This window comes from Bactrocera neohumeralis, chromosome 3 (genome assembly GCF_024586455.1).
Source record: "Bactrocera neohumeralis isolate Rockhampton chromosome 3, APGP_CSIRO_Bneo_wtdbg2-racon-allhic-juicebox.fasta_v2, whole genome shotgun sequence".
In the NCBI taxonomy this organism is placed as follows: domain Eukaryota; kingdom Metazoa; phylum Arthropoda; class Insecta; order Diptera; family Tephritidae; genus Bactrocera; species Bactrocera neohumeralis.
The window spans coordinates 25,977,139-25,999,321 of NC_065920.1; the positions used below are offsets into that span (position 1 = coordinate 25,977,139).

General features: G+C 35.8%; 1 protein-coding gene across 1 annotated transcript; it reads right to left on the bottom strand.

Annotated features, from left to right (window-relative positions):
• Positions 1-5,090: 5,090 nt before the first annotated feature.
• Positions 5,091-22,183, bottom strand: LOC126753061 (DNA-binding protein D-ETS-6-like). Its single transcript, XM_050464185.1, has 3 exons — positions 21,037-22,183; positions 7,399-7,636; positions 5,091-6,440 (listed from the first exon to the last, which is right to left on the bottom strand). Exons 1-3 carry the CDS (start codon positions 21,959-21,961, stop codon positions 5,888-5,890), a joined length of 1,716 nt encoding a protein of 571 aa, XP_050320142.1. The 5' UTR covers positions 21,962-22,183; the 3' UTR covers positions 5,091-5,887.

Below are 22,183 nucleotides of genomic sequence, written 5' to 3' on the forward strand. Positions count from 1 at the left end.
GCTTTTAACAGTAGCGTTTCAAGGGGAGTGAGCAGGGCTATAAACCGATTTCTTCAATTTCCACACTGTCGGTACGAGTAGGACTTCTTACAAAATTTGCGCTAGGCGAATTTGGTTATTGTAGCTTAAGTATATACATTAAACTTATTAGAGGGCGGGACCACGCCCACTTTTTCAAAATTTTTCCAAAATTGCTAGAGTAACTAACTGTGTTCCATCAGACCTAAGGCTTTACTTTCGTAAATTCACTTTTTAGTGTTCAGGAGAAATTCTCTTGTTCCGAATTTTTATGTGATCTGTAAATTATTTGAAACCTTACAAATGGATGTATTATAAATTATTATTTTAATCAATATTAATCTTTTTTTTCAAAGGATCGGCAATAATACTCTTTATGCAAAATAATTCTAACAAACAAATCAGTGGCAGCGCTATTACTCAATTTCCCCATTTTTAATTCTCCGTATGGCAACCTATATGATGGGTATTTGCTTCAAAGCTCCATTGGTTTTCAAAATATTTCTCATTAATTACCCAACAAGTCGCAACTACGGAAACTTAAGAACTAGATGACTGACAAGTTCGTAGGCTAACAAAGAAAAAATTTTGTTTTAATAAAACTCGATTGTATTATTCAATATAGTTATCTTCGAGGGCAATACAACGATTATAGCGAAGAAAAAGTTTTTCAATACCATTTTTATAATACATTTGCCATAAGCCTCAAATTAAGCGTCAGTTTCTGCGATTCTCTCTTCATTGCTGCTAAATTTCTTTCCAACGAGCATTTTCTTGAGGTATGAGAACAGGAAATAGTCATTCGGGGCCTGGAGAATCGGTGGATGCGGAAGCAATTCGAAATTTATGAAATTTTGGCATCGTTTTCATTGATTTGTTACACGGTTCTTTTTCGCGATTTCGTCCTTACAATCCTCCAATAACGCAATGAAATAGTCGCCGACAATGTTTTTTCTCTTTAAAGATAGTCGATGAATATTATACGACGTGCATCCCAAAATATTGATGCCATAATCTTGCCAGCCGACTTTTGTGTCTTTCCACGCAATGGAGTCAGTGCTTCACGTGCAGTCCGCTCAGCTGACTTTCGATTGGACTCCTGTGTGAAATGATGGAGCCATGTTTCATCCCTTGTCACATATCGACGCAAAAATTAGGTTTCATTACGATAGAACAGCTTCAATGTGTTTCTTGATATATTGTAAACTCACGCGGCACGCACCACCCACAGAGCTTTCGCATATCCAAATATTAATTCACAAACTATTCAACACATTCCTTTGATATGATTAGAGTTTCAGCTTTCTTTCTTCATTTTACGGGGATCCGAAATTATATTGGGGACTTTTTTGATGTTTTCATTGGTAACAGCCTCTTTAAGGTGTTCTCTGCCTTCATCGTCCTCGCTGCTCATTTCGCCTCGTTCAAACTTAGCAAACCACTTTTCAACGGTTGATTTCTATCGGTCAGAGTCTAAATAATCTTATTCAATCCATACCTGGGCTTCAACAACATTTTTTTCCAACAAAAAGTAATGCATTATTAACATTCTTTTCGATCCACTTTTTGTAAACTAACACAAAAGTTGCTTCACCCAAAATGCTATGTCAAATATCTTAAACTAATAGTTCTACAGCTGTCAAATTTGAACACGTTTATTTTAAAGGGATTGAATAAAAATCATATGGATTTAATATTAACAGTACCTTCTACATATGTACAAACATACATATGTATGAATGTACAAAATTTTCCGCCTACCTGTTTAAGGGGCTATACCAGTGTGACGCATGAAAAATTAGGCGATTTTCGTGAATTTTTTTAAGAGAAAGTACGCGATTGAATATTTCGAACTTCTTTGAACGTAATAAGATATATTTTGTGCTATATTTTAAGATTTTTTTTTATAAAAATGTTGAAAAATAACGGAGTTATGGGCTGTCTTCGGAGGTGCCAAAAAAAAGGGGCCCCAACTGCTGGCATGATTCTGGCCGAACGAGTAGCTGAAACAAAAAAAATTGAAAAGTTTATTAAACCTAAAGATATTTCCTATACAATGACCTACGATCTTTGAAAAATAACAAAAATTAACAAAATTGCGTAATTTTGAAAAAAAATCGTTTTTTTAGGTAAAAAATGGAGGTAAAAAATGGCGCTGCCATCCAAAAACTATTCAAGATACGACCTTCCCGATTTCACAGGATATTTGTGGAAATACAAGCTATCGAAAAATCAAATAAATTTTTTTTTTTTTTTTTGAAAGTGTCACACTGGTATAGCCCCTTAACGTAGTTTTGTCAATAAGTACAGAAACTCTGGTATCGATCTCGGGTAATTAACTTGTGAATTAACCGTTAATTGACTTGCAGATAGTCTTAAAAAATAAATTCTGACACTTTCAGCATTTTGGACGTATTTAGCATATATTTTAAAATTTCATTTCCGATGTAACACATTTTCAATACATAACAAATAAGTGTTTTCTTAACAATAAATTATATTAATTTTTGTGTAATTTAACTAAATTGTATTACTTTTATGTCAACATTAAAAAAACTAAACTTTTAACGTAATACTATTTAAAAACCGTCCCAAAAGTATAATGTCTAGTAAAAAGAAATCCATTGTTTTTCCTAAAGAAGACTATAGTTGTGTGGATCTCGCGTTGTACGAGTACGCGCGATTACGCTATATGGCTTTAGAAGGATAAGATTTCGCTCTAAAAAGCATTTCAGATAGTTTTGTGATTGTTGCATTCGATATTGTTGGATCACGAGTCAAAAATGGATACTAGAAAAGATAACATGTGCGATATTTTATTTTACAGTTTTTTCTTTGAATAGTGTTGACCATATGCTCCTGATACTGTACCAATCACGCGCAGTATTGGTGTCGTTGATTCCGCTCCGGCCATTTAAATATCAAAGATGTACCGCGCGTTGGAAGAACAACTGTCGTAAATATCGATAAAGTAATGGAAATTGTGGAGTCCGGCCGTCATGTAAAAATTGTTTCAATTGCTCAGGAACTAAACTTTGCACAAAATGCGTTTGGAACCATTTAAATAAGGCTGGATACAAATAGAAACTCGATGTATCGCAAACAGACCTCTAACCTAATGGATAAAATTTCCATCTACGAAATGTTCCTAAAACTCAAGAAAATCGATCAATTTGTGAAGCGGATGGTTACTGGTAATGAGTGGGTCCGGCGCAAACGGTTTCCAAGCCAGAATTGACCGTCTAGAAGGTATTGCTATGTGTTTTATGGATTTGGCAGGGAATCTTCTACTATGTACTGCTACGGTCAAACTTTCAATTCGGACCTATATTGATAACGATTGGACGGTCTGAATGGAAAAAAACCCAGCATCGGACAGTTTTCGGCCGATAGGAGAGGAATCGAGTTCCATTAGAATAACGCTAGGCTACACTCATCGAAAGTGACTAATCAGAAGCTACGGGAGCTTGCTGGATGATCTAAAGTAGAAATCGAACAGAAACGGACAGTTTTGGCAAATAGGCGACTGCGGGAGCTTGTTTTGAAGGTTCTATTGCATATATCATATTGTGCGGACGTGGTAACAATTGATTACTATTTGTTCCTGCATATGGTGAATAATTTGTCTGATGTAAATTTCACCTCAAGATAAGCTTGTCGATTGTCCTAGTATTTAGCCAATGTGGACGAGGGTTTCAATATCATATTATCTTCAAAATAGTATAAAAAATAAAACTTTCAATTTTGAAAAATAGTGAATATTCTATTTACTAGATCTATAAGTATTATATACAATCACATACAAAATAAATTTGCATGAATAAGAACATTAAATCATAATTAAATTAAATGAATTTAATATTGTTTTAGTGTACGCGGTGTGTTCAAAAGATAAAGGGAATTTTAAAATTAAAGCAAATTGTCAACATTTCTTACAAATCGATACAATTTTCATCAGTATTAATTGCTTATTTTGTCTGTGGCAGCCGTAGGTTAGCTGTAGGTTAGACGTGTTTTTATGAGATTGGTGTTTTAAAAGAAATAGATGAAAGAATTTGTTTCCAGACTTGTTTCAAATGTGGACGATTCACGGCTATCAAAAAGAATAATCATTGTTTTCACCTTCGACTTGCTCATTTTGGCAAAAACAACGATGCTACGAGGGCCCAGGCTCCATAATCGCCCGACATGGCTTCAGGTGAATTTCCTATTTCAAAAAATTAAAAACGCATCACTGAAGTAGCTAAAGTCTCTCCCAAAAACGAGTTTATGAAGCGTTTCGATGATTGCAAGAAGCTGGCTTTTGAACACACTTCGTACATAAAGGTTCCCAAAATTATCGCAAGATTGGAATTTGCTACCATTTTCGGTATTGTCTTCATTATTGCACAATATTTCGAAAATAATGAAAGCTTGGCGGCCGCAGCTTGAAGTGCTGAACACATAGAGCGTGACAGACTGCAAGCGACATCTGTCAAATATTAAAATACACACGTTCTTATGGACACAGTTATTTAGACAGCTGCACGACTACACGACTGCAGGCCGTCAGTTGTCGCTCTCGCTAGCTTCAAAATATTCTTATACATATTTGCTAATGACAGTAGGACGACAGTAGATTTGACAGTAGAGAGGAGTGATGCCACTAATAGGTAAAATGTAAAATTATTCAAAGCTCTAACAAACCTGACGTTATTTTACAAATAAAAGCATAAAAAATAGCTCTGTTATATCATTTGTAATAACAATTGATAATTAAAACAAATAAATTTACCTATTTACTTATTTTTTGCATAAAAAATTTCACTTTGAACAAAATATTAAAATTTCATTGAAGTGAAAGGTATTAGTATGGCCACAACGAAATTGTGTACATGCGAAATGGACAGCTGTGTTGTCTTGTGTACATGCCGGCCATTGTACCAGAATTCACGACGCTATTTACAGTTCACTGTCGTGTTGCCATGTCGTGTCGCGCTCTATGTGTTCAGCACTTGAAAAGGCGGCTAATTTAAACCATACGTTAATTTTGGGAAGCCAGCAGATGAAATCAAATGCAACAAAATTTAAACATTTATAGTATGTATACATATGTATGTATGTACATAAAAATATAATCATTTACAAATTATAATTGTTTTAAATACATTAAGGTCTACTTAACTGTCACGACCAAATTTTGGCACTTTTTGTTTAGCATAATTCAATTCAGTTGAAAAAAAAGTTGAAACATTTTTTTGACGTTTTTAACTTTCTTTCGTAAATAAAATCGTAAAATCACAGCTAAATAAATTAAATTAATTATTGCAATAGCCAATTATACTACAAATTTCTTAAAACTATAAGTACATATTATATCCAAAGCCTTAATTTAATACCTGTGTACACACATATAGCTATGTATGTATGTATGTATATGTAGGCAAGTATGTACATATCAATAACAATGTTTATAGGAAATATCATTTTGCCCCACCTTATTAAATAAATATTGCAATATTGCAATTAGTACACATGTACTTACAAATATGCCTACAATTACAAATTTATATTATGTAATGAAACTACACCTAATACCTAGAATTTATTTTATACTACTAAGAAACTTACTTATACTTAAATAATCTCTCGATGGGCTAGTATAGCTCATAACACCCGGCTACAATGCTAACTTACATACATACACATTAACAACTCTAAATACAAGCATATTCCCCTTTCCATAAACGGAAAAAGGTACGCACAACTTACGCTGCGGGTGGCATATTTTGGTTATTTAGTCATAATAAAACCAGTGGACCACTCAAATGCATTACAAATATGTCCTAAGTCAAGTGTTAAGTACCTTAAATTACACATCGTTCTAGAGTTAATTAAACGTATTAGGCGGTGGACGTGAGTCATAAGAGCCCGGCGTATACGACCAATATGGCGGTGGGCGTGTAAAAATGGGTGTACTATTGTTATTGTTGCCACTGCTTGTAGTACTGCTATGCACAACCGTCGTCTCAGAGCCCGTTGAAGCGGTTGGTAATGCTGTTGTGGTTAAGGTTGATTGCTGTGTTTGCAATAAATTTGTACTTGTTGCATTAAGTTGGTGCTGATTTGTTAAAGCAATGTTGGGTGAGTTGCTCATACCAATAGGCGATGGCATAGACGTGGGAGAAGGTGATGGAAAACCAAGACTCGACGACGACGATGGTGAGGTGAGATCTGTTTGGAGATTGTGATAATGATGATGATGATGCAAACCCATGGCATGGCTATGGTGATGATGATGTTTGTAGGAACTCAACATACTCGTTGTGGGATCACAACCCTGTGCCTGCGCTTGGCATGCCGCCATCAAGCCGTGAAAGTCAAATTTGTAGGCATAACGTTTCCCGTGCACTTTAGTCATTATGTTTTTATCGTAGTAATATCTGTAAAATAAATATAAAAAATTTTTAAAACATAAATTAACAACAAATAAGGGGCTTAATATTAGACTGGGGGAGTGGAAATTAAATATACTTAAGGGGTACGCGTGAAATCGCGACAAAAATATTTCTTTTATTTTTCGCATATTTTGAACTATATAATTTAAAAAAATAACCTAACAAAACTTTAAACGAATTTTTCAAATATTTTACAGACTTTTAAAGTGTTGCCGTTCAGTTTATTCAGAATCATCAGTTTATTTTCACACGCGTTATTCTAAAAATTAAATTTTTAATTTGAAAAAAGTTGTCACTCGAAGAGAAATCATCCGAGCGTATGTATGTATGTGTATATCTAAAAGATTTAATGCAGCAGTTTTCTTAAAAAAAAATTAAGCATAATTATTTACGCTATCACACTAGGTCTGCCCGTAAATCCCCATATACGTTTGATATGTTCAAGGGATAGTCAATGAACTGTTAAAATTTAAGGTAGGCAAATTGTTATGTTACGCAATTAAATTCCAGTTTTATAAACCTTCCCCCATTGTTAAAGGCACTAACCAAGACCTAATAGAATATCTCAAAAAAATATATGACTACATATGTACATACATTAGATTAAAATCAAAATTTTCTTTTAAAACAACCAAATATCAGATATGTAATTGTAGTGCTAAAACTTTCAACAGTACTGTAAATGCTTATATACGTTTATAAAAATTTCAGAAAACTCGCATGCGATATTCTAACACAATGGCTACATCACCTCCCTATTCATTCATACTTCAACTCCTATACATCCACACTTATACCACTCCCCCAGTTACCTTCCCACACAAAGTCTGTATTTTCTGTTGCTTTCATTGATTTTGTTTCGAGTTTTGTTTTACTTCTGAGCGTGTGCGCACCACAATGCCGGCATTAATGCTCGATTGTTTACTCGCTCGCTCTTGCTTACCTTAAAGCTCTGCTGAGTTTGTCGTAATTCATATTTGGTTTTGCCTTTCGTTCGCCCCAACGCTTAGCAACTTCATCGGGGTCGATGAGTTTGAATTCACCATTGGTGCCCTCCCATGTTATGCAACTGGCATTAGACGAATCGGCGAGCAGTTCAAGTAGGAATTGCCATAACTGAATTTGTCCCGAACCCTGCGCAACCAATCGATGGGATGCGGCATTTAATAGCTGATACGGATCTGCAAAAGATTAAAGCCGAAAAATAAAAAAAATTGTATTATTAATTACAAATTGTGACAATGTCTGCGATGATAAAGATGTACTAAATGCAGTTATATGTATGTATGTATATTTAAACTTTGCTCTGCATACCTACAAACAAAGTTTACCTCTCCCAATGTAGTATACACAGTACATATGTATATACATATGTACATATGTGTTTTGTTATTGTAAGTTTATTAAACAAGAAATGTTGTTAGATTGGTTTTAGCTAATTTAATATACTTTATAACCGCAAGATCATAAAAATTAAAAAACACACGCAGATACTTGAACGCTTTAAATTTATACAAGACGCTTTTACCGCCGAACCATGCTGCCGCTCTTGCTATTTCCGTTACGTCGTCAACGGATTAGATAACTATTATAATAAGTAGATTCAGTAGAACATCGAAGAAGTTAACAAAAAAATCCCAAGCGTAATTTACTTTTTCGCATTATCAACATAACTTTATTCGATAACTTAATCGTCGTTATCGTCATCAGACATCGTCAGTTAACTTATCGGGATCATATTTAATTTGTATTAAATGTGCTGCTCCTATTCTAACTAACAGTAATAGCAATCTAGCGCTTTACCATTATAAGTTAGGAAGCCAAATATGTCATAACATTCATATGTATGTATGTATGTATATGTATAAGAAAGTTTCTTCGGTAATATAATATGAGTTTTTAATGTTCAGTTACAAACTCATTAGCTTTAAATTGAAATCAGACACCTAAAAAATCAAGAAATTTGAGGAAGAACTTCCTAAAGTTTTGCTTAATAAACCACTTGAATAACTTTTACTGCCACACCTTTATATTATACAGAGTAAATGATAAAATCGGCTGATTTTCTTTTTATTTTTGCATAGACATATGTAAATTATTTCCCGAAGGTCGGTGGAAGTCGCTCAAAAATAATATTTTCATAATTCTAGTATGACATTAATTTGCTCGGTTCATAAAATTTAGGATATAATATGAGAATAATTAAGAGCTCCCCTTACAATTGCATAATTCTCTAAGAATTAATAGGCGTTAACTAACATTTTTCGAGGAGAACCGCTCTAAAGAACTTTAAATGTTTATAATCTCCGATGATATCATTCTAAATCTTTTGAACAAAACATTTTCCTTTCTAATAATCTTTCTCTTTTTATTCTCATTTCGAGCTGACCATTAAATACCGTCTAATGTATGTTCGAATTCACCCTGTGACTTACTAAATATAGTGTTATCTAATCTGACTATAATTAATTTGAAATGTACAGTTATCTTTAAAATAAAGGAAAGGCATATGTGATTGGATCTGAAAAATTTATTTACGTCATTTCATTTCCCTTTCATATTTCGGGATTCGAGAATAAAAAGAAATTTTAATCATCGAAAATCGCTTTATTATTTTTCAAAATATTCTCCATTAAGATCTATGCATTTTTGCATGCGTTTGAACCAATTGTCCAAGTACTTTTGCCACACTGATTGAGGTATCTCCAAAACATGCGTTCTGGACGCATCAGTTGCCTCTTGCAGTGTCGAAAAACGTTGACCTCTTGGTTTATTTTTTATGAACGGAAATAAAAGAAATGTCTCGGTGCCAAGTTAGGACTATACGGAAAATGACTCCTCAAATCGATGTTTTGAGTGCTCGGCGCTTGGTTTTCTTGATTTATTGAAAGACAATGGGAAACAAATGGTTGAATTTCACTCAGAATTTACTGTTCCGCTTTGTTCCACTAATGAGTTGTCTCAATCTCATAATAAATCACATGACAATGTTGTAATATCAGTTTGTGCACAGCATCAATAGTTTTCGGAACTCATTTTGGACGAACTTCCCGAAATAACCTTCTGCTTCTTCAGCGAATTTTGTTTTCTCGTCAATCGACTGAAAACGGGTTCCATGTCAATGATTGTTGACTTGTCAAACTCATAAACCCTTGTTTCATCGGTAGTTACAATGCTCTCTATGAGCGTGGAATCGGAACTCGCACGATCGATCATGTCCAAAGAGACTTGTTTCCGCTACTCTTTGTTAAAAAAATTCAACTTTATCGGGACGAGTCGAGCAAGAACGCGTTTCATACTCAAAATATCTACCAAAATCGTTCGAACGGACCCGCGAGAGATGACGAGCTCTCTTGCCATCTCACTAACACTTGCCTGACGATTTGCAAGCACTATATCTATCTTCATCAGTTGAAGGAGTCGAAGGTCAGCCAGGACGAGGCATGTTTTCAACGATCTCTCGACCACTCGTATGCTTTTGTTTTTAAACAATGTGAATCACGGTAAGCTTTTTCCAACATTCACAACGATTCCGCACCCAAAATTCGAGACAAATTCTTTGTTCGATATTTTTATTCATTGTAAAAATCGCAACGCACACTAATTACAATTTCCGGGTGATTTTTTATTCCAATGTATGGTACTTAGCATCTCTTAAATAAACATCTCGTATTTAACATTATTAATGACAATTCTTTCGCAAAGTTTTGATAAGTTTTTCGGTGGTGATTTTTATTGATAACAGTTATCAACACATAATTATGTGTAATATTTTATGCCGCTACTAAACAAAGATAATGTAGACGAATTTTTTTTGAGCACACTTCAAAAGTCGGACAATTAGTGATAACTGCCGTAAAACTATACGTCATGCGGCAGGTGCTTAGATGAAGTGTGGATCACCGAAGCAATCGAGAAAGTGATACAGTCATGCCAGCAATTTTGCTTTGTCATGTTTGAGTTTCGTTATTCCCCTAAAAACAAACCAACAGGAGGTGCTCAAGTTATTCCCACACTGTTATTTCATTATCGAATTATTATCAGCGAGTTTTGCCAGACCGATTAGACACAATTGTTTGCAATTGTCCATATGTATGGTATATATGTACATACATTTGATAGATAGTGTAGTCAATATGTTAAGCTCGTCTAACTTGACTTTTGTTTTGTGGTATCATAGATAGAGTGATTGTGGTGGTGTCAGATACATATATACATACATACATATGAGTATACACAAATGATAAAATTTACCAATAATTTTGATGATAATAGTAAAGAAAGTGAAACTAAAAAATTTTTTTATATTTTATACAAACACATACATACATATGTACATACATATGTATATGTATCAAAGAGTCATACTTGAAACTCGCACTACTGTCGAACTGCTTGTCTCTTAAGTATCTTTATAGAATAATTACCAAAATTTGCAATTTACATAAATGCAACTCGACAAAATTGTGCTGATGTCGCAAAAAAAAATTACATTACATGTGGATAAGCAATTTGTAGACCGCTCGAATATACCGGTGTGCATTAAAATATATTTTGATTGTCAAGTTTTAACATATGGTACATATGATGTACAATATAGGTTAACCGGATCAAATTGAATTTTGGAAACAGGAAGTCAGAGCAAGAAAGCTGCATGTGACCAAATATGGAGATTACAGTGGACAGGGCCTAAGTGTTTTCTTTGTTTCATGCGACCGTCTTTGTAGATTACACCTTTTCAATCTTGACCTCTGGTATGTACCAGGGTATAAACGAAACGAAACATATCATTTCATACTTTTGTGAGCCGAAATGAGATCGTGAATTTCTGTCATGTGAATCAAAGCCATTACTAAAAGGTGATCCATTTCGAGGTTCCCTAGTTTTTTAAAGAAAAACACAGAAACTTCAAATTTAATGGGGAATATTTATCATCATTTGAAAGAACGTTTTCGCATTTAGCATTTATTCATGAAGATTATTTCCATTTCAACTGGTGACTGACGAATGATACGCGTGATGTTTCGCATAGACTTTACATTGCCGCACAGAAGAAAAACGGTGTGATATCACACGATCTTGGTGGCCAATCGACTGGCCCAAAACGTCAAATTACCTGCTCACCGAAGTGTTCTCTCAATAAATCCATTAATTGAAGTGATGTGTGCGGCGCGGTCTTGTTGAAACCTAATATCGCCGAGATCACGAGCTTCAATTTCAGGTCCCAAATAGTCGGTTATCATAGCTCGATAACGGTCGCTATTGACGGTTACGTTCTCACTGGCATCATTTTTGAAGAAATATGGATCGATGATTCTACCGGCACACAAATTACACCAAACTGTTTTTTTTTTTCTAGATGAAATGGCTTCAATATCTACAGGTTGCTCTTCGACCGAAATACGGTAATTTCGCATGTTTACATACCCATTGAGCCATAAATGCGTCAAGTTCCATACGTCAGTCCGAATTGCTGCGAACAGCGCCGAATCGACTCTCCACGGCCTTCGAGTACACTTTAAGCTACGACTGCTATACTTTCTTCACTGCGTGCTGGACGTAATCTATTCGGTCGAATGCTGGGTCTCAAAATGGGTGGTTGTTGCGAATAATACTCTCAGTCAGCCGATTATGTTGATCATAAGTTGAGCGAAGCGCGCGAAACACATTCTTCACAGAACGTGAATTTTCGTAATACGGTTGAACGTTTTGGAAACTTTGTTCAGGCGTAAGTCTCATGACGAAATACCAAAGAATGAACAAAAATAACATGACAGCTTGACACGACTTACGCCCGATCTATAAAAAAAGGCTATTAGAAAAGCACCTCTCCTGGATCACCCTTTACTAGTCTGATTCGGATAAAACTTTGACACTAGCCACCTACGTGAATAATTCTTTTGTGAAAGAAGCGCAATCGAATGTTGAGACATACTTGCCACGTTTTTACTAATCGGTAATAGAATTTAATACGTGATCAGGATGAAGAGTCTAATAAAAGTAGCAATTAATATATAGTACCTCCTTTACCTTCCTAACATATGAACATATTTAATATAAAACACTTTGAATTTAGACCGAAAACAGCACGCCGTTATTATGGTCCAAGACAACGGTACAATTTCCGAACGAATTGCTCTAATCGAATCACTTCAGATATGTGGTACATAGCTGCCATAGAAACTGGCCGAACATAGTGAAGACAAAGATCTTCATAAAATATCTGTTTTCCATTTCAAGCAACCTTGATTCCACTTGAAGGTTGCATATACATATCTAACAACGTAGTTATAAGTTATATGAGCCATTCCATCAATTGGCGACATGTACCCGTATTCCGATCAAACAAAAAAATTACTATTTCTTTTATTTTTTAACGACCTGAAAATTAAGTGCAAAAAACTTTGAGTTATACAATTTTATGTAAAAAACTGAGCTTTCTGATAAAAATATTTCTGAATCCAAAAAAAATTTTCAAAATCCAAAAAAAGACATTTTTTCCTAAAAACAGTTTTTTGTGCTTTTTCACCAACTTTTTTTTTGGAAATTGACTTTTCCATTCGATTCCTCGTTCAATTTTACATAATGATCTTTACTATGCGGATCTAGTGAAAGCAAGTTATAATGTTTGAAACATTGTTTTATGGTAAGTTTTCAACTATTATATATTCCAACTTTGACCACAAACTGTAGTTTACAGAATTCAAAATTGAACATCCAGACGGTCATTCATCTTCATTCATATGAAACCAGGAGTATTATTACTGGTTGATTTTTGTCTTGTGTGCTGGATCAGCATATTGCTGGAAGATCCAATGCTTTTCACCGAAGAAGCTTGCTTAGCTCCGTTACAACTCATTCTTACATCCTTCTGGTACGTTTTGGTGTGGCGCCTTTACAAGAGACGTTTACCATCAGCTGTATGATGACCACGTTGGACCTTGGAACACATTTTTTGCGTCGTTGGAAGATTTCGCGTATATTTTGTCGTTTTCTTATTGAAATCTTCTTCAAGAGTGAAATTGTTTTCATTTGTAAGAAGGACACTTTCTTGGTCGTTTACCGCAAAAAACTGTAGAAGCCGTTTGCATTTGTTGAGCCTAATTTTGAAAAAAAAAAGTTGGTGGAAAAGCACAAAAAACTGTTTTTTGGAAAAAAAAATTTTTTTTTTTTTTTTTTTTGGATTTTGAAAATATTTTTATCAGAAAGCTGAGAGTTTTTTACATAAAATTGTGTAACTTCAAAATTTTTTGCATTAAATTTTCAGGTCGTTAAAAAATAAAAGAAATAGTCATTTTTTTGTTTGATCGGAATACGGGTACAAAACTGTAATCTCCATATTTGGTACTTGCACATTCCCCGCGCAATGTGTTCGAATTGCACTAGGAAATGTGGTAATGTGAACATTTACCTTACGTAATAAATTTTTGAAAAACAATTTAATTGAGTTTATAGTATATGCATACAACAAAAAGCCAACTTCTGTGTCACTTCTTCTTAAATATCGTATTAAGTATGCATTCCAGGAATTTTATAAAATACCATTTGTGACTCATTCAACAACAGAGCACTGCAACAGATTGCCAAAAACAAATTGAACTGAAAATATTTCACTTTTTTATTTGCTACTGTAGTGAGCTAAATTAATTCTCACCGAAAGCGCCATTATATAGGATAGACCGCCCAGATACCGGATGGTGGTGGTAGTGCTGGTGATGTATGTGTGGCGCCGGTGCTTGCATACGTACACCGAAGCGCCACATCACGCCCACATCTACACTCACACTCATTTCAAGTATTTCTTGTTATTATTATTTGGTTTTAATATTTCTTGATTTTTTTATTGTTTCAGTTTTGCAAGCATTTGTCTGGTTTTATTGTGCATTTTATTCTTTTATTTTATTTCTCAATTATTCATTCGTTAAATAAAACCGCTTTCTGCGAAATTCACATAATTTTAGCTGTAATAATGAAAATATTTATTGCTGCACTTCTGTACTTGGCATTTTTCTCTCATTTCGTTTGTACATTCATAATTTTCTGTTATATACTTTTAGAGACAGTTAACTGCCAATTCACCTGCACACAACCGTTTAGCTTTAGTTCTCGATAACGACTGACTTTTGACTTCTCTGAACACAATTCAGCAAGCTGCAAGTCACTGGTGAAAGCATATGAACGCCGTTATAAGAGGGACCGCCTTCTTTCTGCCGCTTCAATCAAGCTCCCACTGCACACCACCACCCCCCTCATTTCTCTTTTTTTATTGCAAGTTTATCACTTTGCCATTTTTCACCTGCACAGTTGGTGGTCGGCGTGGTTGCGTACAGCTAAGCGCTGGCAAAGACAATAAGCGCCATACCCACAACACAGCCGTATTGACCAAGGGCACGTGCGCCCACTTCCAAAACAAGTACATATGTATGTACATCGTCACTACACCCCCACAGTTTGGGGGGTATGCCCAAACTGCTGAAAAGATTATCGGTAATCTCAGGAGTTAATCCTGCTTGGAATAAAAAACAAATCAATTAACTATGCAATTTTGATACGATTTCAACTTGTAAAGCAAAACACATACAACTTTTTACATATACATACATATGTATATATATGAGGGTCTTACGATAAATACATTAGCGTCATTATCGCAAGTGAAATTTTCTATTTTGTTGCAAATTTTCTTAGACTACGATTCACTTTTAGCCGATTCGAGATAGTATATTGTTTTTCGGGATTCGATTTTTGTTTTTAGAAGCAAAATTGTGCAGTGAAATGAAAGATTCTTCAGTGGCGACCGTCAAAAATCGATTTAACGAGGCTGAGCGTGGTCGCACGTCGATTTTTCACGACCTGCAGTCAGATGCCTCAAACATAGCTACCCTGACGAATAACGTGTCAGGAGTCTTGTATTTATAAATCTTCGATTGACAATGTTTCTCGGATTCACATGATGTGATTTATATTGCCTATGTGGAGAATTGCAAAACTATTTACTCAACTACGTTCTAACTTCTAGCCGATTCTTTGCCAAATACCAAAGAAAATATTCCTTTTGACGAAGAAATTTGTACTATTTCATCTTACAACAATTTACCGGCTTATAGTAACTCCGCCGTCGAAAACGGAAAACGTCATTACCAACTTTGTAAACCGTAACGTATATTATTTCAGACAGATTAAAAAAGTTGGAACATCGCTGGGTCAGCTTGAGCTAAACAAAAGCTCTGTTAAAAATGACCAGTTTTCCAAATTTTTCGTTTTCTTTTTGTTAGCTAAGTAGTTATCGGATCACCCTCGTATATGTTTTCATACTACATATATTTTGAGACCGTTTACTAGACGGATCTAGTGAAAGCAAGTTATAATGTTTGAAACTTTGTTTTATGGTCAGTTTTCAACGATTATATATTCCAACTTTGACCACAAACTGTAGTTTAAAAATTCAAAATTGAACATCCAGAAGGCCATTCATCTTCATTCATATGAACCCTGCAATATTGCTTTAAGACCCTGCTGTTTAATTTTTGCCTGGTGTGCTGGAGTAGCATATTGCTGGCAGATCCAATGCTTTACATCGAAGAAACTATTGCTTAACTTCTTCACAACGCCTTCTAAAACATCCTACTGCTACATATATTTGCCCCAGTTTTAACCCCTTTTTCACAGAAATGAAGAGATGTGACGCCTTTACAGGAGACCCCTCACCAAACCATCAGCTGGATGATGAGATCGTTGGTTATCTGAATACATTGCGTCGTTGGAAGCTGTCGCGTAAATTTTGCCGTTTTGCTTATTAAAATTGTCTTTAAGAGGGAAATTTTTTCATCTGTAAGAAGCACACTGAAAGCAACTGTAGAAGGCGTTGTCAGATGATGACCAGTTGACCAATGGTAAGCCCTCATGTGGAGATCATCTCTAATAAGTCTTGACATTGGTCTGGTCGATAGCTCCATTTCCTTTGACTGTTTGCTAAGTGGATTTCTGTGAATACGTTCGCGAACAGTTTTTCATTGCTCCAACCAAGGACGACTACTTCTCTTGTCATCAATTGTAGAAGTTTGGTTAAACGATCATTAGGACGGTAACAAAATGTTCTCATAATATTAAGCTTTTGGAGCAGCTCATAACTTTCATTTACGTTTCTTCCACACTTATGTAAATCAATCACTTATCTTGTGTCAATTTTCTTTAGCTCCCACTCGATTGTTAATAAGCGGAAGCAAACACTGAACTTATACAATAGTATTAGTATAAATGAGTAGACACTGTATACAAAATATCATACAAATACCGGCGTTTTTTTCTGCGATTTTGTCCTTTCTGTATGCTTTGTAAACTTTGTAACAGAATTTATGGCAAGACTAAGAACATACAAGTATTATTGAGAACTATGAGAGGCGCAAGCCACTTTATTAGACCTCAGCACAATTCTGTTGGAGCTCATGGTGTTGGACCCGTTCAATCTCTGTGAAAATCGGTAGTCATACCTACAACTTCGTGAACATGTTAAATTATATATTATATTCGGTTTTTTCCGATATTTTTTGCATGAAAAACACATGTTTATGTACATAATAATTCAAGTAAATAAATTTAATGGTTAAAAGTTGGCCACCTTGATTACAAACACCCACCCACATACACATATATATGAACAAACGGTTTTGTTGTTTTCCTAGTACGTACTATAAATGTCAATAACAAAGTTTCAGTGGCTTTACATATTTTAGACGCGCTATTCGAGACTTTATTGTATGAAACAGGAAGCGCGGAAATGAATATTTTCCTGTCGCATTTACTTGAAGTTCAGCCCGTGATGCGCGCACGATGAACGCCTGCTGTGTGTCAGGACAATCAAATGCTTACTTAATTCTGTCGACAGGAGCGAACAGTGTGCTAATTCATTCAAATGTGTGTGTAAATAATATATATATAGAGACATACATATGTATGTATGTATATATAATTGATTATTGGCTTATTAGAGTTTAGAATCGAATCATTTAGTATATGTAGAATAATTCAGCTTTTAATAAAGGTGTTGCGAGCAAAAACCGCAACAGCATTAAAAAACACCTTTAAAATCATTTTTCTCCCTTCAAAGTATTCCAAAAAAATCAAAAATTGAGATTATAAAAAACTGTCTCGGCATTACCTGTGGAAAACAATCTAACGAAGGATCCTTTATTTGTTGATTCAGTACTATGTTATGAGAGAATCCGCAATCATACTTTTTAACGTTCGAATAATTCCTGCCATTGCCGTATTTAATACTATTTTTTCATGAAAATTGTACAAAAGTACAACTTTCTGCCAATGTGTTACTTTAATGATTTTAATAGTGTAGTCTCAGAAAAATCACAAAATCATGCGTGTTCAGGGTCAACACCATTTTGAAAACGAGCCAGACGTCAGTTTTCAGTTGAAATCGCCTGAATTAGTCAATAATTTTTCTTCAAAAACTTGGACCCACCAAATTAACAACAAAATTGTATTGTCCTGCATCACTGTGCGCTACGCAGACAATGACGAGGCCGCAATGCTTTCACGCAAAGCGAGAGGATTACTTTGATTTTATTATTAGATGCCACATCCTGTGAGAAATTATCATATTTACATCGTTTATTAACGGCATCACTCCCCCTGAAGTAAAGACGCTGTCGAGTTGGCATCATTTTCGTTGCATGACTTAGAAGACTCTTATCTAAATGTTTAGGTGGCTTAGAACTCATCACTAATCCAGGTGAAAAGTTAAGTCAACAATCACCGTTAAGTGCATTTAATAACACAACAATAAAGTGTTTGAGTACCGCCTACTGATTAAATAAAGTTGTGTTATTATTGAAAACTTTCGTACAAAGAAATTGGCTCGAATGTTTTCGATTCGCTTTGAAGACAATACAAATGTTTATATATTTTTGACTAGTGTGACTTCAGTTAATGATTCCATACTATTTGCACTTGTTTAATGCGATTATATAACTGCCGGCCATTTCAAATGTAATAAACTAAACTATTTGGATAAAGGTACCCATGTAAATGACAGATTCTCACGGATCCTGTGCTGCAAGGGGATTTGTATCAACCCTATAAGTATGCTTGTGCAAGATATATTCGCACTCATTACGAACTTTCCAAGTCACGCACACATGTGTGTGGACGTTATCAGTAAATACGCGTTTAAGCAGTGAAAGAAATGAAGACATACGGTAGTACATAAATAAAATAAGACGGTGGAAAATGGTCAAGATGCAACCGACTACAATAGCCACACGCTCACATGTATACACACACACTGAACGAAATTTACCGCAATGCGATTTCGATCTCAATAAGTGCGGCTATTATTACCCAGATTGAGGATGTGGAAAAAAGGATTCAATGCTCAGAAAAGTGGCGGAAAAGTAGCGTTTGGCCACAAGTGAGGATACAATGAGCAAATAACTCGAGACTGGATTTCATTTAATGTGAAAGTTGGTCATTGCCTTTATTCTTCTACACACATGTTAATAGTAACTAAATTGCCCTCACGGAATCGAAATCCCGCGGCGGCCATTTTCAATGATAGTCAATTGATTTTGATGATGATAACGGAAACCTATTTTTTATTGCAAAAGATTTACGAGTTCTCTTTTTTTTGGAATTAGTGAAGGTCAAGCGAGCAATTGCTGGTGCACTTTGGAAAGGAAATAATTATATCTTCAACACATGAGTTTAAATGTCCAAACAAAGGAGATTATATTATATATGGAGGATGGGGCCATGTGTAGAAGTTCACGCAAGTGAAGAAAGTTCTCTGAGCGCCATTCATTTGGAATTAGCCAGAAAAGATTCTTTTACATATGGCTCAAGCAGCCCACGACTACCGGTCTTAGGGCAAGTACCCTCTGGGTAGCCAAAAAACTTCCGTTTGAAGGCGAGCTAAAGTGAGAAGGCCTTCCCAGGGTTTTGTGCTGAGTTGGGTCCCAAACTTAAAAAGCACCCCCAAAGAAAGGAAGAAAACAGCCGCGGATGAGAGACTCCCCATTCGATGACGACCACTGCAAACGCATTATGGATTACGATATCCCCGCAAAACTAATACGGCTGTGTAAACTGAGCAATACCAAAAGCTCCGTCAGGATCGGGAAAGACCTCTGCGAGCCGTTCGGTACCAATCTATTCCTGGAGAAAATAATTCGAGCTGCAGAGCTGAACAGAGGAAGTACAATCTTCTATAAGAGTGTACAGCTGCTGGCGTATGCCGGTGATATCGATATCTTTGGCGCCGTTAGTTCTGCTTACTCCAAACTGGTTAGAGAAGCGAGGCAATTGGGTGTGGTAGTGAACGAGGGCAAGACGAAATATCTCTTATCATCAAACAAACAGTCGTCGCACTTGCGACTTGGTTCCCACGTCACTGTTGGCAGTCATAACTTCGAAGTCGTAGATAATTTCGCCCATCTTGGAACCAGTGTTAACACCAACAGCAACGTCAGACTCGAAATCAAACGCAGAATAACTCTTGCCTACAGGTGCTACTTCGGACTGAGTGGGCAATTGAGAAGGAAAGTCCTCTCTTGACGAACAAATACCAAACTCTGCAAGTGACTTATACCGTTCTCGATGAACTGTACGAGATATACGACGACATTGACATAATTCAGCGAATTAAGAGACAGCAGCTACGCTGGCTAGGTCATGTCGTCCGAATGAAGGAAAACACTCCAGCTCTGACAGTACTCGACGCAGTACCCGCCGAGAGAAGCGGAGGAAGAGGACGACCTCCACTCCGTTGAAAGACCATGTGGAGAAGAACCTGGCTACACTTGGAATCTCCAATTGGCGCCAAACAGCGAAAAGAAAGAACGACTGGCGCGCTGTTGTAAACTCGGCTATAACCGCGTAAGCAGTGTCTACGCCAATAAGGAAGAAGAATGCATACGCTTTCATCTCAGATACTACATCAAGTTTGCCACAAACGAGATGGGCTTCTTATGAGAATTTTTTTGCTTTGACATTGGTTACCTTAATATAAATTGGCCTATAACCTTATACCTTGAATTTATCAACAACGAGCTGTTGGGTTGATCCAAGGTCAAATAAATTATAACAACGAATCAAAGCATCCGGAACCAAAACTTTCTAGCATTAAGCATCAGTATGTAAATTGATTCAACGTATTTTATATATAACTTCTTCTTATACATTTGTCATTGCCTACCAACCTGGTTATATTGACTGTGCGAGTATTGTCGTCTTGATCTATTAATCTTATCCCCATAACTTTGCAAACCCTTCTCATTGCACGTAATAACTGCTCATGCGCGTGTAGAAAAATATCAATTGAATGTAGCCGGGAACTTTTTTCGATTAGGAAAGAATGTTTGGTTATGTCAGTTAACAGTTAACGGTAGTTGTTTAGTAGACCATTAATAATTCAAAACCAAATATGAATACATACATATTAATGATCAAGAACTTGGTAAAAGCTTAAACTTATACTTGCTAATATATCACAGCTTGCTGATATTTTCTTCAGCATAACACCAATATATATTATATATAGTCTATTCATTCACAAAATATTATTACTCACTTGGCTCATCTTCATTTAGCATTGGACTTGTCTCACGTCCGGTCGCACTGTACAGGGTCAAGGCAAAATGTTTTGCCAAAAGTATGCCCCCCTGTCGCGAACCGGCACAAACCCAAAATTCTGCTCTACTTAGTTCACACAACTCAGCACCAGTGGTGGGAAAACGTGAAATATCTGGTTCTGGATCGATTTTAAACTGTTTCGTTAACCATTTCACCCACTTTGCTATGTCATCAGTACTCCACGCATGTGGATCCAACGGCACTTTAACCACTGGCGAAGCCGGCCGCGATTTGACACTATCACTGGATGCATCACTATCACCCTCATCTGCGTTCGACGGCAATCTTTCACTTTCAACGTTCCCGCTCGTTTCATTAGCACTTGCAATCGATTTTTCAACTTCACCGTCGGCCTTTTCTGTTAAAGGCAATGGCGATTTTGACTTGGCGCGGGTTTCTTGTAGCCCACCGGTGGGCATGTTGGCGACATGACTGCCACGTAAGGCCTTTTGTTTACTATAACTATGTGCACTAAGTTTACTATTTGTATAACTAGCTCCACTCTTCCAACTGTCGCTATCGGTGTCATCATCACTCGAACTATCCGAAGTACTGCTAGTGTCGCTGCTACTGGTGCTAGTGGTACTGGATCTACGACGTCTTCTCGTATCTAATTTCGAATTCTGAGCCACTGATGACACTGTTGCGTTATCTATTGGTGTTGGAAGACCTTTCGTTTCTTCCGTGCGGGTTTGCACTTTTTGTATTTTTTTCTCACTATCCGTCGGGTGGCCATGTTCATGCATTTGGATATTTTGATAACTGATTTGAAAATTTTTAAATAGAATCGCAGAATTCATACATTTAAATTCACTGCTGTCATAACAATTCTTAACGGGCGTGTAGTTGAGGGTAAGCGCCATTCAAATTGCAGTAAATGACGGTATTGCTTTGTTAGTGTTTTGAATTTAACTCACAACCGAATGCACAGCACTTCAACATAATATTTAAAAGCAACTTTTTTTAACGAAAAATTAGTACTATGGTTGATTCTATTTTATTGTCCGTAACTGTATATATTTTTTTAAATTCGCAAATAAATTATTTATACCAAAAGAAAAATATTTGTTTTAGTTATTTTTTTT

What these genes read in the sequence shown, in the direction of transcription:
- LOC126753061 (XM_050464185.1), bottom strand. Translation starts at nt 21,961, where the DNA reads ATGGCGCTTACCCTCAACTACACGCCCGTTAAGAATTGTTATGACAGC. An exon ending in GCTAAATGAAGATGAGCCAA is followed by an intron (nt 7,637 to 21,036) that starts GTGAGTAATAAT and finishes AATCTTTTGCAG; the next exon opens with ATCCGTATCAGCTATTAAAT. An exon ending in AAACTCAGCAGAGCTTTAAG is followed by an intron (nt 6,441 to 7,398) that starts GTAAGCAAGAGC and finishes TTTATTTTACAG; the next exon opens with ATATTACTACGATAAAAACA.